Source organism: Rhinoderma darwinii, chromosome 4 (assembly GCF_050947455.1).
Source record: "Rhinoderma darwinii isolate aRhiDar2 chromosome 4, aRhiDar2.hap1, whole genome shotgun sequence".
Lineage (NCBI taxonomy): Eukaryota > Metazoa > Chordata > Amphibia > Anura > Rhinodermatidae > Rhinoderma > Rhinoderma darwinii.
This window is the reverse complement of record NC_134690.1, coordinates 229,001,494-229,020,559: the sequence shown is the minus strand read 5'-3', so window position 1 is coordinate 229,020,559 and position 19,066 is coordinate 229,001,494. Positions and strand designations below refer to the sequence as shown.

General features: G+C 40.2%; 1 protein-coding gene across 1 annotated transcript in view; it reads right to left on the bottom strand.

The window, feature by feature from the left end:
- Positions 1–558: 558 nt before the first annotated feature.
- AFG1L (AFG1 like ATPase) overlaps positions 559–19,066 on the bottom strand; it is a 109,414-nt gene continuing 90,906 nt past the window's right edge. Inside the window, exons 11-13 of the mRNA XM_075862245.1 lie at positions 13,661–13,801; positions 1,581–1,694; positions 559–1,215 (exon numbers count right to left, since the gene is read on the bottom strand). Of these exons, the coding sequence (XP_075718360.1) occupies positions 1,087–1,215; positions 1,581–1,694; positions 13,661–13,801 (384 nt within the window). The 3' untranslated portion in view covers positions 559–1,086. The remainder of the gene's footprint in view (positions 1,216–1,580; positions 1,695–13,660; positions 13,802–19,066) is intronic.

The window sequence follows — 19,066 nt, the reverse complement described above, 5'->3', positions numbered from 1 at the left end:
GCACTGCCAGGTGAAATCCAACAAGCCTGATACTTCTTTCCCCCGACATCTGCCGTCAAGGGAGGGTCAGGATATCCCCATACACATTAGATAGTCGGACAGTCCCTTAGAAATTGGCGGGTTTGGATGATTTTTCTCCAACGTGTATGGGCACCTTAGAATTCCCCTTCAGCTATCAGTGCTCAATTTGTCAGTTAACACTTTCCTGGCTGCTATGGTCTGGAACATTCAGTATTGTGACCAAAACCCAATAAAACACCTTTTAAGACACATATAATAAATATATTGCCAAGTATATTCCCAACTCTCACTACACTGCAGCCTTAAATGCTACGGACACCTTTGTGGGTTTTTATTTTTTATAAATGTATGTTTTAGGTGATTTCTGATGTTTTTTTAATGGACTTTTATTAAAAATTTCTCATCGTTTTTTTTTCAGATGCAACTTCTATGTATCCTCTATACATAGAATGTGCATTGTTTGCTATCAGCCGATTCAGTCAGTGAACTGACGGCTCGGCTGAGTGTGGGTCCTGTGTGTCTCTAACACACAGAATGACCATAATATCGATCACATGTAAGTTGATCAACTTAGATATAATCGATAGTGTGGTGATCCTGTGTGCTAGAGACACACAGGACCCACACTCAGCCGAGCCGTCAGTTCAACGAATACTAATAACAATTAAAAAAAAGCCTACAAACGGTGTCCATAAACTTCAAGTCGCTTTAGACATGATTTATGACTGCACTAAATGGAGCTCTAACATACTCTATTTTTAATTCTCATATTCTGTACAGGTGGAATTTCCAGCTGTGTGCTTTAGTACAATAACACTGACCACCTTGGTACCCTGGATGACACCACAATAAAATACATAAGTATAAATATCTGCATAACGACTGGTAGAATTAGGCATTATGTGGCAATAATAAAGCGCAGGGATATACATCGTAAGAAAATAAAAGATTTATGTAAAATAATGGTCCTGAGAACGATATGCAGTCCCAGTGAGGAAGTCCACTTCAGAGAAAATGTCACCTCACATAAAGTGATGTAGTGTGCATTATTTGCATGTTTTGGCACTAATCCTGACTTCTATCTCCTACTTTCCAGTACTGGTCTGTCTGCATTTCAGTAAGCCGGGATACGGTGCGCTGAAACGCAAAAATTTCCTCTTCACCTGTAAACATGGACAATCCTCCAGATGAATCCTGAACAAATTAGGAAGACATAGACGAACACTTTTATGATCAGTCTTTCAAGAGTTAAAGCTAAATAATTGTTTCGCCAACATCTGTCACCCCCGACTTCTCCATTAACATGCAGAATGCATCTTTTTCCAATAATGGTAGTTGGGAGCGGGGGTATAAGCAGCACTCCCCCAGGTGAATTAAAGCGGTTGGAGCGGTTAAAATCCAACCATTTGAATCTTTCTTTACACCCACACCAGATGTAGAGGGCCCCCATAAACATAAAAAATTGTCAATGAATCCTGTCCAAATCCAAACTGGAAAGTGTTGGAACGTTTGTAATAATATAAGTCGTAACAATATATATTCCTGCAGAGTTCACATACCTGATTAATTTCAAGGTCATCAAGGAGTATTCTAGACTCTACATCCACAGTATCTTGAAGTTTTTGCATGAATAAGCTTTGCAAAGGTGTTTCTGCGGAGCAAACAACACGCACCTTGAAAAAAAAAAAAAGTGCTACATTAGTTTCTAACTTATTTTTCACTAATTTTAATGATTCTTTTTCCAAGTGAAGCAGAACTTTTAGAAACCAGAAATAAACCCAGAATATTTAGGGAAACACGTGGGACACTGGATTGTGCTCTAGAGGTAGAGACGAAAGGAAGAGTAAAAAAAGAGAAAATAGTGATGAGAGACGAGGAAAAGGGAAGCCATGGTTGGGTTGTTGAAAGGAAAGAACAATGAAAAGGGCTCATGTGCACGATTGTACTACGGATCTGTAATGTGTCAACCATAGAAATGTGAGGCAAAGAAAAAGTCATTGTGGCTTGTTTGGATGTTGTATTATGAAGTTATTATCCACAAGTAGAGAATATGGTGCTTCATGGAGGAACACACAGGGAGGTTTACGAAGTTATTTGCGCCAGTTTTCTGGCCAAAAAAAAAGGCCAGAATTTTGGCGCGTATCTGTGTTGCAACTTTTCTTTTAGATTTCACGTGTCACTTTTCCATAAAGTGAATGGGGCATAGCGGGAGGGGCGGAGTCAATGCAGTCCGACAAATTTACTATAATTTATTGCCAGAAAGTGGCATAAATTATAGCGGACTTCCATGCCAGCTCCTAGCTTTCAGTTTGTGGCGCACAGACAACACAAGATGCACCAAATTCATAAAGAGGCGTTTGCTTTTTAATAAATTCAGCGCGTTTTACTCTATTTAATACTGGCATATGAAACTCTAGTCTTAGTAAATTCCTCCTACAGTGTCTATGTTTGGATACGACTATGTTTACACCATACTGATCGCTTCCATAGCCTATATGCCTGACATATGCCAAAAAAATGTCCTCTCTGGCATTCATTCTTGCGGTATGCTTAGGCATACCTATTATTTTTACAGTATGATGTGCACTCTAACAACAAAGATCTGAGGAACCTCTGATATCCCTCAATTAACCCCTTAGATGTCGCAGTTAATACAGAATGCAAATTGAAAATTACAACTCGTCCTGAAAAAAATAAACCATTGGATTTAAATCTGTCTGCATTCTGAGGACGCAGATACAGTTAAAACCGGGGGGGAAAAAATGCGCAAGATGACGTCCGTTACCTGCACTGAATTTCGGTTTCGTTTTTTTTCTTCCCAATTAAATGTCCAGCCCTAAGGCCCCATGCCCACGACCGTAAAAAAGCTCTGTAATTGCGGACCGTAATACGGTCCGCAATTACGGACCTGCCCGATTCTATTGGCCGCGGACACCTTTCTGTATCGCTATGGATAGGTGTCCGTGCCGCTACGGATAGGTGTCCGTGCCGCTACGGATAGGTCTCCATGCAGTAGAACCGTGCCGGAAATTATGGAGCATGTTCTGCTTTTCGTTTTTTACGGGCCGTGCTCCCATACTTTGTATGGGAGCACAGCCCGAAAATGCGGCCCGCAGCTGTTGGCGGCCGGCCGTGATTACAGGCACGGCCGTGTGCATGAGGCCTAAGCAATAGGATCCGGTGTAGATCCTTTTATAAAAACACAGGTTTGGGTGCAGAATAGAAGGTACAGCTATGAACAGATTTTATATTTATATTGACTCTACTATTGTTTATGGGATGGGACTAACTATGACCTCAGTGATGGGATCCACATATAAACAGCAGCATAGGTGACAGGATGTCCTTGTAAACAATGTAGAACGGAGGTAGAAATGGTTAAAATGATACAGTAAAAAGGCAGAGCATTACCAAGCCTCACACTGTACTACAAACGGCACTTTTTGCATGGTACATGTGATGAGTGTAAGCGTCTTATTCATTTGGGTATGTAAGCATATCCAATCACTATAACAATTATCAATGTATGTATTATTCAGTGTTTTATAAATAGATGCTGCTTTTAAATTCTACTTTTGTTTTGTTTTCTTTGTCAGGCACAAGGTTAAATGACATTTCAACATCCGTACTATTTCAGGAAAAACAATATCAGCGTGCAATTACGATAACAAAAATTGAAGGATATTGAGAATGGTGGTAAAAGTTTTCAGCTTCCCAGTTTACAGCTATACGCAGCAGCAGCCATGCGTGCTTGTACATTACTGGGGACATTCTTTCAGAAATACCAAAACTGCTCACAAAGTAAAGCTGTTTGTTTAGCAGGAGAGTAGAACACATTATAATCATCAACTAATAAGATATTTTGATTCACTTGTGTATGTTTTGGACTATAGCTAAGTCCCTGTTCTGGTTGTATGTGCAGCGTAGGTCCCCACCTTACAGAGGTCACCTTGTCGTGGCAGGTGGGCTCACACAATATGATCAAAGCTTGCGCTAAGAACCTCCCTATTGTAAGTAGATTTATCAGTAATGCATATTTATCTATATTTAGTTGCTTAGGTGACACACACACACACACACACACACTATAAAAATGCCAGGTTTTTGTCATGGCAAAGAATCAGTCCAAGATGAATAATTTCAGAACTTTTCCCACCTTTATTGTTACCTATAGTCTGTACAATTGTATTGAAAAAAAGGAAATCATTTAGAGGAGAAAAATAAAAATAATGAAACAAAAATAATGTGGTTGCATAAATATGCACACCCTTAGGCCCTGTTCACACAGAGTTTTTTGACTCGTTTTTTGGCACGGAAACCACTCCGCAAAACTCGTCAAAAAACGCCCGAAAATGCCTCCCATTGATTTCAATGGGAGTTGGACGAGTTTTTCTACTGCAAGCAAAAAAATGCGTTGCGGTAAAAAGAAGCGACATGACCCATCTTGAGGCGGTTTCCGCCTCCAAAACCCCATTTCAATCAGTCAGAAAGGGTAAAAAAAACACCTCGACGAGTGTTTTGACGAGTTTTTGTCAAACCACTGTGCAAAAAACGTCTGGAGCAGTTTTTGCAGGAGGAATTTTCCTCCTGCAAAAAACTAAGTGTGAACACAGCCTGAAACTCTTACTTTGCTGATTTACCCTTTGACTATCACAGAATTCAGTCTTTATGGGTAGACGTCTATCAGCCTGGTACATCTTGACTTGGCAATTGTTGCCACTCTTCTGTGCAAAAGCGCTCAGATTGCGAGGGCATCTCCCGTGTACAGCCCTCTTCAGATCACCCCACAGATTTTCAGTGGGATTTAGGTCTGGGCTCTGGGCCATTATAAAACTTTGATCTTCTTCTGGTGAAAGGTGAAATTCCTCTTCATCTTCAGCTATTTAGCAGAGGACTGCAGGTTTTGTGCCAATATTGCCTGATATTTGGAACTGTTCATATTTCCCTCCACCTTGACTAAAGCCCCAGCTGCAGAAAAATAGCCCCAAAGCATAATACTGCCTCCACCATGCAATACTCTGGGTATGGTGTTGTTTTGGCGATGTGCAGTGTTGGATTTGCGCCAAACATACCTTTTGGAATTATGGCCAAAAAGCTCAACCTTGGTCTCATCAGACCATAACACGTTTTCCCACACGCTTTTGGCAGACTTGATGTAGGTCTTTGCAAAACATAGCCGGGCTTGGATATTTTTCTTTGTTAGAAAAGGCTTCCGTCTTGCCAAACTACCCCACAACCATCGTATGAAGAATACCGGAGATTTTTGTCTCATGCACTACACAACCAGTGCCTGCTAGAGAGTCCTGCAGTTCCCTTAATGTTGCTGTAGGCCTCTTGGTAGAGTTCCGGACCAATTTTCGTCTTGTCTTTTCATCAAGTTTTGAGGGACGTCCAGTTCTTAGTAATGTCACTGTTGTGCCAAATGTAATCCACTTCTTAATGACAGTCTTTACTGTGTTCCATGGTATATCTAATGCCTTGGAAATTAATTGGTACCCTTCTCCTGACTGATGCCTTTCAACAATCAGATCCCTTTGATGTGTTGTAAGCTCTTTACGGACCATGGGTTTTGCTGTAGCATGCAACAAAGAAAATGTCAGGAAAATCCTAATAGAACAGCTGATCTTTATATGGGGTTACTCCGAATCACTTTAAATAATGGCAGCTGTGTACTGACTACTATTTAACATGAGTTTAAATGTGATTGCCTAATTCTGAACACAACCACATCCCCAATTATAAGAGGGTGTTCACACTTACAGTATGCAACCACATTATTGTAGTTTTGGGCCTGTTCACACAGTGTTTTGCAGGCAGAAAAAAAATGTGCCTTAGAATTCCTTCAGGAATTTTTAAACCAATTTTAAACCGCCTGCACTTTTTTTCCGCTGTTTTCGTCCACAGCCATTGAAGCTAACGCAAGAACCATGGGCAAAAACGCCCCGAAAAGATTTCAATGGGAGGTCAGAAGCGGAAGCGGCAAGAAAGGAAACGTCGCTTTTTTTCCCCGTGAGCAGTCAAAAGCCATCTGGGAAAAAACCGCCTCTGCCTCCTATTGAAATCAATGTGGGGAGATTTTGGCAGTTTTATGGTGCGAATTCCGACGCGATTTTCGCATCGAAATCAGAGTTAGCAAGCGTTGTGTGAACAGGGAGTTATATCTCTGTTTTTTAATACTTCGTTACCACCTTAGTAATGGCAGTTGTCTGTTTGATGACCTCCATGGTCATGAAAAATTGGGGGAACCCCATGTCGTTTTTGTCAATTTATACATTAAAAAAAAACTAAAAAAAACAACAACGTGGGGTCCCCCCATTTTTCATAACCAGCCAGATACAGTAAAACAGCCGCAGCCTAGCATTACCATTGTAGGAAGGGCCATTGTTCTTGGCCTTTCCCAGCCTACGAATACCAGCCTGCAGCCGCCCCAGTGCCCAACCATTACTACAGATGGTCGGGTACTGGTTGGTACCCGGCTATTCCTGATACCCCTGGTGGCGGTGGGTACTGGGGTAATAATGGGGGGCTTAGTGCCAGCTTCTTTACTGGCTAACAGACAGACAACTGCCATTACTAAGGTGGTAATAAAGTATTAATAAAGAGCAACCACACAGAGACGTATCCAGGACATGGGCTACAACTGTTGCATTCCTTGAGAAGGTCAGAAGCGTCTTACCTGGGCTAAGGAGAAAAAGGACTGGTCTGTTGTTCAGTGGTCCAAAATTCTGTTTTCAGATGAAAGTAAATTTTGCATTTAATTTGGAAATCAAGGTCCCAGGGTCTGGAGGAAGAGTAGAGAGGCACTCAATCCAAGTTGCTTGCGGTCCAGTGTGAAGTTTCCACAGTCAGTGATGGTTTGGGGAGCCATGTCATCTGCTGGTGTTGGTCCACTGTGTTATATCAAGTCCAAAGTCAACGCAGCCGTCTACCAGGAAATTTTAGAGCACTTCATGCTTCCCTCTGCTGACAAACTTTATGGAGATAAACAGATTTCATTTTCCAGCAGGACTTGGCACCTGCCCACACTGCCAAAAGTACCAATACCTGGTTTAATAAATCAAGCACAGTAGAAGGAAGTCGGCACCACTCTCAATCCTCACAGCATGGAACAGGCAGATAGATGCAAGTGGAATCAGGGTTTTTCTCATTTAAGCAAAATTCGGGCGGTGCTCAGCATAAAAACAGACGGTCTTGTAGTATAATATAGATGAAAGAAATGAAAATGCGGCACTCACCCGTTTGCAAATCTTCTTAAGTTTATTGTGTCACCTTGGCGAGGGTAAAAGCATTACAGGGAGGACAGCTAGTTGTAGGTTACAGCCTGTTTCGCGTTGGAGATCGCGCTTCTTCTGACCTGAGTATCACTGTGCTTGATTGGCTAGAAAACTCGCCTGACCTAAACCCCATAGAGAATCTATGGGGTATTGTCAAGAGGAAGATGAGAGACACCAGACCCAACAATGCAGAGGAGCTGAAGGCCGCTATCAAAGCAACCTGGGCTTCCATAACACCTCAGGAATGCCACAGGATGATCGCCTCCACGCCACGCCGCATTGATGCCGTAATTCATGCAAATGGAGCCCTGACCAAGTCTTTTTTTTTTTCTTTGTCAACAATTTTTATTAGAATATAAAACAGCATATAAAACTTTGCACGCAGTGCAATAAATTCAAGCTATACAAATTTACAGGTACATAAGATCAAAGGTAGGAGGTATCCTCCCAAACATAAAAAAATAAATAAGAAGAACCCGACCAAGTATTGAGTGCATATACTGTACATACTTTTCAGTAGGCCAACATTTTGGTTTTAAAAATCATTTTTGAAATTTGGCTGATTTAATATTCTAATTTTCTGAGAGAATAAATTTTGGGTTTTTATGAACTGTTAGTCATAATCATCAACATTAAAAAGAAAAAAATGCTGGAAATAGATCACTATGTGTAATGAATCTATATGATATAGGAGTTTCACTTTTTGAATTGTATTACTGAAATAAATTTACTTTTTGATGATATTCCAATTCATTGAGAGGGACTAGTATATATATATATATATATATATATATATATATATATATATATATATATATATATACACACACACACACACACACACTACCATTCAAAAGTTTGGGGTCACCCAGACAATTTAGTGTTTTCCATGAAAACTCACACTTATATTTATCAAATGAGTTGCAAAGTGACTAGAAAATATAGTCAAGACATTGACAAGGTTAGAAATAATGATTTTTATTTGAAATAATAATTTTCTCCTTCAAACTTTTCTTTCGTCAAAGAATGCTCGATTTGCAGCAATTACAGCATTGCAGACCTTTGGCATTCTAGCTATTAATTTGCTGAGGTAATCGGGAGAAATTTCACCCCATGCTTCCAGAAGCCCCTCCCACAAGTTGGATTGGCTTGATGGGCACTTCTTGCGTACCATACGGTCAAGCTGCTCCCACAACAGCTCTATGGGTTTGAGATCTGGTGACTGCGCTGGCCACTCCATTACAGATAGAATACCAGCTGCCTGCTTCTTCCCTAAATAGTTCTTGCATAATTTGGAGGTGTGCTTTGGGTCATTGTCCTGTTGTAGGATGAAATTGGCTCCAATCAAGCGCTGTCCACAGGGTATGGCATGGCGTTGCAAAATGGAGTGATAGCCTTCCTTATTCAAAATCCCTTTTACAAATCTCCCACTTTACCAGCACCAAAGCAACCCCAGACCATCACATTACCTCCACCATGCTTGACAGATGGCGTCAGGCACTCTTCCAGCATCTTTTCAGTTGTTCTGCGTCTTACAAATGTTCTTCTGTGTGATCCAAACACCTTAAACTTCGATTCGTCTGTCCATAACACCTTTTTCCTTTTTTTTTAGCCAGTCTCAGATATGGCTTTTTCTTTGCCACTCTGCCCTGAAGGCCAGCATCCCGGAGTCGCCTCTTCACTGTAGACGTTGACACTGGCGTTTTGCGGGTTATATTTAAAGGGAATGTGTTGCCAGCAAAACATGTTTTTTTTTTTAGTTAAACAATTAGTGTGTAGGTGATTAAACATTGTTCTAATTTTTTTTATTTTTTCCACGAGTCAGGAAATATTATAAATTGGATTCAATTTATAATATTTCCCAGCACTGGTCACTAGATGGAGCAATTCCCAAAATTGCAGCATTGCATGTGGTAAAGCAACCACATTGCTTTATGCTGCAAAATTGGGAAAAAATCCCTCGCTCTAGTGAGCTCTCAGAATCCCCCCCTCCTTTATCCTGGCTAGTGCCGGGAGAAACGAGGGGTTTAAACGGTCTAACCTCCTACACTGTGTGTCGCCATTTTTTGAGCTAATACACAGTGTAGAAGGTTTACATACACTAGTAAAACACACTGAAACACGAACATACATAGAAATCACTTACCTGCTCCAGTCGCCGCCGCTCCCTCCGGTCCGTCCGCTCCGTCTGCTGCCGCTGCTCCATGTGCACAAGTCCGGAAGCCGCGACCGGAAGTAGTAATCTTACTGCCCGGCCGCGACTTCCGGTCCACAGGAAAATGGCGCCGGACGGCGCGCATTTCAAACGGACTGTGTGGGAGCGGCGCATGCGCCGTTCCCACACACACGGCGTACACCATACAGAAATGGAAAAAAAAATGGCAGCCCCCATAGGGAAGAAAAAGTGTAAAAATAGAAAAAAGTAACACACAAATAAATATAAACGTTTTTAATAAAACCCTAACAAAAAACTGATATAAAAAAAAATTTTGGTGACACTGTTCCTTTAATGAAGCTGCCAGTTGAGGACCTGTGAGGCGTCTATTTCTCAAACTAGAGACTCTAATGTACTTGTCTTGGTGCTCAGTTGTGCAGCGGGGCCTCCCACTTCTCTTTCTACTCTGGTTAGAGCCTGTTTGTGCTGTCCTCTGAAGGGAGTAGCACACACCGTTGTAGGAAATCTTCAGTTTCTTGGCAATTTCTCGCATGGAATAGCCTTCATTTCAAAGAACAAGAATAGACTGTCGAGTTTCACATGAAAGCTCTCTTTTTCTAGCCATTTTGAGAGTTTAATCGAACCCCCAAATGTAATGCTCCAGATTCTCAACTAGCTCAAAGGAAGGTCAGTTTTATAGCTCCTCTAAACGGCAAAACTGTTTACAGCGGTGCTAACATAATTGCACAAGGGGTTTCAAGTGTTTTCTAATCATCCATTAGCCTTCTAACACAGTTAGCAAACACAATGTACCATTAGAACACTGGAGTGATGGTTGCTGGAAATGGGCCTCTATACACCTATGTAGATATTGCATTAAAAACCAGACGTTTGCAGCTAGAATAGTCATTTAGCACATTAACAATGTATAGAGTGTATTTCTGATTAATTTACTGTTATCTTCATTGAAAAAAACTGTGCTTTTCTTTCAAAAATAAGGAAATTTCTAAGTGACCCTAAACTTTTGAACGGTAGTGTGTGTATGTATATATATATATATATATATATATATATATATATATATACACACACACACATATATATATATATATATATATATATATACACACACACACACACACACACAGAGATATATATATATATATATATATACACACACACACACACACACACACACACATATATATATATGTATATATACACACACACACACACAAAAACACACACAGTCGAGTCAAATTATTATGACCACCAGCTAATATCAAAGAGTAACCACCGTGTGCAGAAATAGACAGCAGCTAGACGTGCTGGGAGTGACTCAATAAAGGTTCTGGTAGGTTGTCTCAGGTATCTGGAGCCATGCTGACTGCAGTACATTCCACATTTGCTGGAGGGTGTGTGGGGAGGATCAATAGAGCAAACAAGACGATTGAGGTCGTCCCACAGATGGTAAATTGGGTTCAAGTGTGGTGAATTAGGGGGCCAGGGAAGTACTTTGAAGTTTTGGTTGTGCTCTTCCAACCACTGTCGGACATTTCTAGCCGTGTGACATGTCGCATTGTCCTGCTGGAAGATTCCTACTGCCCCAGGGAAGACAAATAGCATGTATGGGTGGATGTGATCTGCAACGTTGGATTCATACCCAAATCGGTTCAGAGTGCCTTCCACACGGATGAGTGGGTCGAATGCCATGAAAAATTTCCCCAGACAATAACGCTGCTGCCGCCGCCAACTTGTGTTCTTCCAGCAATGGTTGCAGGGTGTTTGTTCTCTGATGTTTCTCGCCTAATACACCAACGTCCATCCGTTTGATGAAGCAGAAAACGTGACTCATCAGAGAAGGCAACCCATCACCAATCATCGGTTGTCAAATTCTGATACTGCCGTGCAAATTGAAGCCTTTTTTTTCCCATGCACCTTTGTACACATAGTAGAAGTGACCATCTGTCTGCTTCTGAGCCCCAGACACAGTAGGGTTCGCTGAACTGTTGTTTAAGACACACGTCTGGTGGCCCTTTAGTCGATTTTCGCTATGAGCTGCTCCACTGTAGCGTGTTGTTCGGCCCTCGTGCACCTTCGAAGCCGACGTTCACCTCTCACATCATTGGCACGTGATGCTCCGCAGTTTCCACGTCGTTTATTCCCAATAGTGCCATATGTCCACTCACGATACACTTTCACCACAGCAGCACGCGAACAGTTCACAAACTGCGCTGTTTGAGAAATGCTGCCACCCTTGGCCCGAAAGCCAATAATCATCCCTTTTTGCAACTCTGATAAATTGCCCCTTTTATCCAGTGCAACAACGAGTGAGATGTGTTCAGACAGCCTATCGCACACCTTATATACCCACCAAGCCAGCCCACAACACATCACTTCATGGGCTACTTGCTGCTTACGTCAACAGTAGGAGGTGGTCAGAATAATGTGACTCGACGGTGTATATATAAATATATATACATATTTACAAATGCAGGATATAATTATAAAAACACATACATATGTGCTCAAAGGTGTGTACTTTCCTAGTCCTCAGCCGCAAGCCCCATCATCCTTGACAATGGAGGTCAACAGTATTTATTTTCAGAGAACCTTTGCAACATGCACATGCCAACACTATCAATAACGTGCTCTTGTACACAGGGGCGTCCACACAATCATTAGCACATGCATATTAAAATTGGAGCACCAGAAAACAGATGCTGTGGATCCCACCAGACACCATGCAGGGTCACAACTAGGTCATGTTCACAATGTGGATTTTCACACATATTTTGGCACGAAAATCGCATGTATTCCGCAACTAAACCGTATAATAGTATTACATAACAAGATATAATTACAATAAATGGTTAAGTATTAACGTCTGAAGCACAATAGTGTTATTAGATAACCCATAACCACCATGTATAATATATATCAACACCACTTCTTAGTCTTAGACCACCAGAGGTATTCGCTGCTAAACAACTCTAGAACAATTGGAGTATAATAGGAATGCTATTACTAACCTCAAAACCACCCCATTTAAAGTAAATTATGTAATTTATGTTGAAAGTTGGCAAAGTCTGTATAAATCGGGGGCATTTTGCCGTTTTGTTATAGGCACCAAGGCACTTGGAAGCTTTAAAATCCTACGTATGCCCATGCCATAGACCCACCACAAGGGAATCAAGCCTCCAACTATCAGGTAAATTTCTGCTAATAAAGCATGGATTATTTTTGATTATGACATTTTTGGTCAATATGCCAGACTGGAAAGATTTTTGGACCATCAAGTGCACAATCTAAATACACATGCTGTCAGAAATGTATAATAAAACATTGAGACATCTAGTAGTCAAATTACTACACATGTACCCAGGGGCATGACTTCCCTGTTAGCCAGAAAGGTAGCCAGGTAAGGTGGCACAAGCGTAAATTTATTTAGCCAACTAAGGGCCTGTTCACATCACCGTTGGCTTTCCATTCCGGGGTTCCGTCTGAGGTTTCCGTCGGGTGAACCCCGCAACGGAAAGTCAAACTGAAACCGCAGCTTCCGTTTCAGTCATCAATGGTGACGGAAACATTGCTAATGGTTTCCGTTCGTCACCATTCCGGCAGGTTTCCGTTTTTCTGACGGAATCAATAGCGCAGTCGACTCCGCTATTGATTCTGAATGGTGACGAACGGAAACCATTAGCAATGTTTCCTTCACCATTAATATCAATGGTGACTGAAACGGAAGCTGTGGTTTCAGTTTGACTTTCCGTTGCGGGGTTCACCCGACGGAAACCTGCGACGGAACCCCGGAACAGAAAGCCAACGCTGATATGAACAGGCCCTAATATGAATTTAATATTTATGCTGAGATTGTAACTGCTCTTAGGACTATATATTAGAAAGAGAAAGAAGCCAGAACTTGCCATGCTCTGAGAACTTTAACTTTTACGTTGTGTATCAATACATGTAGTTTGAAAAATCAAGGTTGTGTAGTAGGCATGTTCCTACTAAAAATATTACAATGAAATATTACATTATGATTTTCCAGTGCATTTATATTACACAAATTGAGGAAGATTAGTATAAGTGAACACTCTAGTGAATAGACACAGGAATGCAAAAGTTGTAATATACAGAGAAATATTACATATCACCAGATAATTTTTTTCTTTAAGAGGATATGTAATATAACATCTAATGACTTTACCTTATGATCATAGAAGGCATCTATGAGAGTAATGAACCTGCGAGCCTGAGATCGCTTTGTCACATTTAGCTGCGGGATTTGTCGAATAAACACGGTGTCAAAATTCTTGCACATCTGCAGATAATCACTGGCACCCAAAGGCTACAATGTAAATATAAACAAGTCACCAGGGGTATTATAAATAAAAAGGAAGTTTTTATTGTTGAGAAGATATTTCCATTATATTTGCCTTAAACACCTTGTAAATGCATGGATAGTACTGCACTAAAAATTGGGGGCGTAAACTTGAGGCTCTTGGGTCCAGTGCAAATGTTAAGCACAGGTCCGCCACCTCACCAGAGATGACTTAACATTCTACTGCATGTGATATCATACTGCAGAAATTCTTTCATTTATATACTGACAGAGCTTTGTATAGCATGATTACATTACTGAGCGACTTATATGAATCTAGAAATAGGGACTCTGATGCATCGGCTACCCCTACATCACTACAGATACATCAGTGCTTAAATGGAATATTTCATCAGAAAATGACCTATTGTTTAAATTAAGTTTTTATGTTAAACATATTCTTGGAGAATTTTTGGTGATTTGTTTTTATTTTCTATATTAAAAAATAATCATAAAATCTTGCAGTTTTCACTCTGGCCACTGAGCCTCACAATAGACTGATACTTCCTGTTCTGTAGAGATCACTTCTCAGCAGTCATTTCATTATCATCACAGGCAGGATTATACAATGACAGGTAACACTTCTATCAAGATAACACAGGATCCACCATCGACAGTAGGTGATGGATACAGCTTCCCTCCTATCCATGCCTGCACAATGATAGAAGTCAATAGGGCTACTCCTATTCACAAGTGCCTATGGTCTATGTGGCTGTTGTAAAGCATATCTCTAAATGCTGATAGCAGCTTAGGCAAGATGGCTACCCCTATAATCATGTAAAGAAAATAGAATAAAAAAAATCTACAAATCAAAAAACAAAAACAGACTAGAAAAAAAGATTATGTTTCACGATCTGGCTTTAATTAGTAAAAAAAATACATAGGTCGATACATTCCCTTTAAGATATTATTTGTAACAATGTTAGTCTGTAATCTCCATCTAAAGCCCTGTAGTACAAAAAGTGAACAATTACAAGTAATTTAGTGCAGTACATTCCGAGAATGAAAAAAAATCTTTTCTCCTCCCTGATACAAGAGGGCAGGGAAACTTGATGTGATGGTTAGAGGAGTCTCTTAGATTTCATCTAAAAGAAGAATGGACAAAAAGGGGCAATGTATACTTGTTCTTTGTTTTCTAACAAATGCCGCTGCTGTTGATGCATTCAGCTCTCCATCCAACTCCAGACGGCGATCACAGTTGGAACATATACATGCTTACGTACTTTGATGTTTGTTTTTTATCTTATGGCAATTATCACATTCCACATTCTCCATGTGAGCAATTAAAAAGAAATAACTTAATACTTAATTCATCTGCTTACATTAATTATGTCCCAATACATAAACAATTAAGACTTTCTGTATTGTATTACGCTGTATCATTCTTCAACCATCTGAACCTTCTAGGGTGGAAAAGAATACAGAAAATACCCATCATCACAAACTCAGATTGGAAAGACAAACCCATTCCAATTGCCAACGATAAGTGTTCACATGAGCAATGTTCATTTAACAGATTCTCGATCGATGAGAATTAGCAAATGGTCAGTCCCTTCCAAGATTGTGTAAATAATTAAACCCCCACCCAAAGATATTCATCAATAAATAATCTATTTTTTTTCAGATTATGATATATAGCCTTGGATAAAGCATGGATTCAATTGGAACACTATTTTACAATTTTCATCAAGGTATGTGTACATACATATTATATTGCAAATACTTTGCTTATTTTATTCTGGAATAAACTCCAGTTACATTATGCCTTAGTCCAGAGCTGCATTAGTAATTCTGCTGGTTTTTAAGTAAGTAGTCATCACTGTGCTGACACGCAAACTCCAAAAACAGATTATCAGAGCTCGTTTTGACGGGATGAATACCGTAGTCGACTACAGTATTCATCCCGTCAAAACGACGGAACCCTTGCACAACGGAAACAAACTGAAACCATTAGCACCGGATCCGTCACCATTGAAATCAATGCTGATGGAAATGGAAACCTATGGTTTCAGTTTGTGTCAGTCAGGGCTCTGTTCCGACAGAAAGCTCAGACGAAACGTCGAAACGGAGCCCTGGCGCAGGTGTGAACATAGCCTTACATACGAATCTGCCAAAAATAATTTTCAGGCTCCATCACATGCTGTATTATGGAGGTATTCTCCCATAAAAGCACTGCTTCTCCGACATACAGCACCTAATAAGCCAACATATGGAAGCAAACAGAGCCACAGAAGACTCCGTGTGCCGCTGTACATTCTTCTGCACATTCTGGGCATTTATTTTACTTACTAGTGGTCACCGTATGTTTAAACCGTTAACACACTTGACATAACAGTATGTCATGGATTGCCTTAGATTAACCCCTTTCCGACCCACACCAGGTAAATTATCAGGCTAATTAACTAGTTACTGTGTCATAAACTGGGTAATTTAAGTGCTATCTTTACAACATAAATAATCCATTCCCTGTCACTAACAGTCCTGCCTGTCAGTCACCAGCGGTCTCCCAAGTAGTTTACACGGACACTGCTCCTGTGTCTGAACAATCACCATGACATAACTGTGCGTCATGATGCCTTAAATTAATGATAATCAAAAAATTATCTGTACCCCTCAATGGTGCCATTGAAAAATACAACTAGTCTTGCATAAAGACAAGTCCTTATACAGCTGCATTGATGGAAAAATAAAAAAGTTACGGCTCTTAACCCCTTTACATGTATGGCGGATGTGTGTTACAACACGGTGTGGCCCAGAAGCACTATACGCGATGGGTGATGGCTGTTTTATACAGCTAACACCCGCCTGCAAAGACCGTGATCAGAGAGAACTCTAATCCCAACTGTTTAACCCCTCAGATGACCAAGGCATATGAGCTGCTAGACAACGGGAGGGGGCTCCCTTTGTACCCCTATGGCTCACTGCAACAAAATCATGGGGTGCTGAGTGGTTGCCATGGCAGCCGGTGGACTAGTAAAAGTTAAAAGTAAAGCACAAAAAAGGCAATACGCAGCAACACATAAGTACACCGTAGGAAAACAAAAACTGTACAATGCCAGAATTGCTATTATTTGGTCATTTCGCTTCCCCCGAAAACTATATAAAATGAGATCAAAAAGTTGCATGTACCCCAAAATGGTACCAACAAAGCTATAGCTTAAAAAAAACAAGCCCCCACGCAGCTCCAATGATGGCAGAATAAAAAAAGTTATGGATCTCATAATATACAACAGTTGTTTTTGACAAACTGATTTTATTTTAAAAAAGTAGTAAAACACAAAATTTTTATCGTTTTTTTTTTATCGCCGTAAACGTACTGGCCCACTTAATAAAGCTAACATGTTGGAATTGAGGTTTTTTCCAATTCCACCCCACAAAATAATTTTTGTAAAGTTTCTCAGTACATTGTATGGTACATTAACCCTTAATTTTTACGGGACAAACGGTACTTTCTAATGGCACTATTTAACCCCTTCCTGCCACAGCCCTTTTTCAGATTTTCATTTTTTCCTCCCCACGTTCCAAAAGCCATAACTTTTTTATTTTTGAGTCTATATAGTCCTATGAGGGCTTGATTTTTGCGGGACAAGTTGTAGTTTTTCGTAGCACCATTTATTGTGCCATAATGTACTAGGAAACGGGAAAAAAATTATTTGTGAGGTAGAAAATGAAAAAAACAGCGATTCCTCCATTGTTTTTTGCACGTAGTTTTTACAGAATTCACCTTGCAATTAAAACAACATGTTAACTTTATTCTGTGGGTCAATACAATTACGGCGATACCAAATATATATAGTTTTTTCTATATTTTACTACTTTTACAAGTAAAAACCTAAGTGTAAAAAATACTATTTTGTGTCGCCAAATTCCGAGAGCCATAACTTTTTTATTTTTCCGTCAATTAAGTGGTATGAGGACTTATTTTTTGCGGGATAAGCTGTAGTTTGTAATGATACCATTTTGGGCTACATGCAACGTTTTGATCACTTTTTATTTCATTTTTTTGTGGGAGATGAGGTGACCAAAAAATAGGGATTCTGGCGTTTACAGGTTTTGTTTTTTTTATGGCGTTCACCGTTCACGCGGGTTAAATAATCATATATTGTAATAGTTCAGACTTTTATGGACGCGGCGATACCAATTATGTATATTTATTTCTTTTTTTACTATGCTCTAGGGGGAAAATGTGAAAAGTTTTTTTTTTTTTTTTAACTTTTATTTTTTTATACATAAATAAAACACAACTTTTTTTATTAGTCCCCCTAGGGGACTTCAACCAGCGATCGTTAGATCGCTTGCACGATATACTGCAATACTAATGTATTGCAGTATATCGTGCAAGCGATCGTTAGATCGCTTGCACGATATACTGCAATACTAATGTATTGCAGTATATCGTGATCTGACAGGCTTCTATTAAGCCCTGCCGGAGGCAAGACTTAATAGGAGCACAAAGAAGGCGGAACTGGGGGCCTTCATTAGGCCCCCAGGCAGTTATAGCAACCATCGCTCCCCTGAGATTGCGTTACGGGGGGCGCGTTGAGCTGTTAGTGGGGGTCGCCCCGCTCTAACAATTTAAATGCTGCGGTCGCTATTGAAGACGGCATTTAACGAGTTAAACGAGCGGGATCATGCTCGAGCACGATCCCGCTCGTTACTTTGAAGTGTCGGCTGTAACATACAGCCGACACCGGCATCGTATGGAGCGGGTTCACTCCGTGAGCCCGTTCCATACTTCCCCTACCCGACTTTGGCGTATGGATACGTCAAATGTAGGGAAGGGGTTAATATTATGTTTGTTGTACTGGGAAGCTGGAAAAACATTCAGAATGGGTGGAATTTTTTTAAAAAAAACAGAAGTTCCGCCATTTTTTAAGGGTTTAATTTTTACGGTGTTCACTGTACGGTGACAATGACACGTTACCTTTACTCTGCGGGTCAGTGCGATCACAGAGATACCAAATTTATATAGTTTATAAAAATGTTAAAGTTTGAAAAAAAAAAATCTATATTTCTGTGTATAGAGTTGTCAGGCATCGTTTGTGCGGGAAAAGATGTTGTTTTTATTGATACCATGTGGTATCGTTTTTATTGATACCATGGGGAATATGTGGCATTTCGATCACTTTTTATTCAATTGTTTTGGGGGTTAAGGTGGCATACAAACGGAGATTTGGCCATTTTGATCATTTTTCCAGCTACGGCGTTCACCGTATTGGATATTTTTATAGT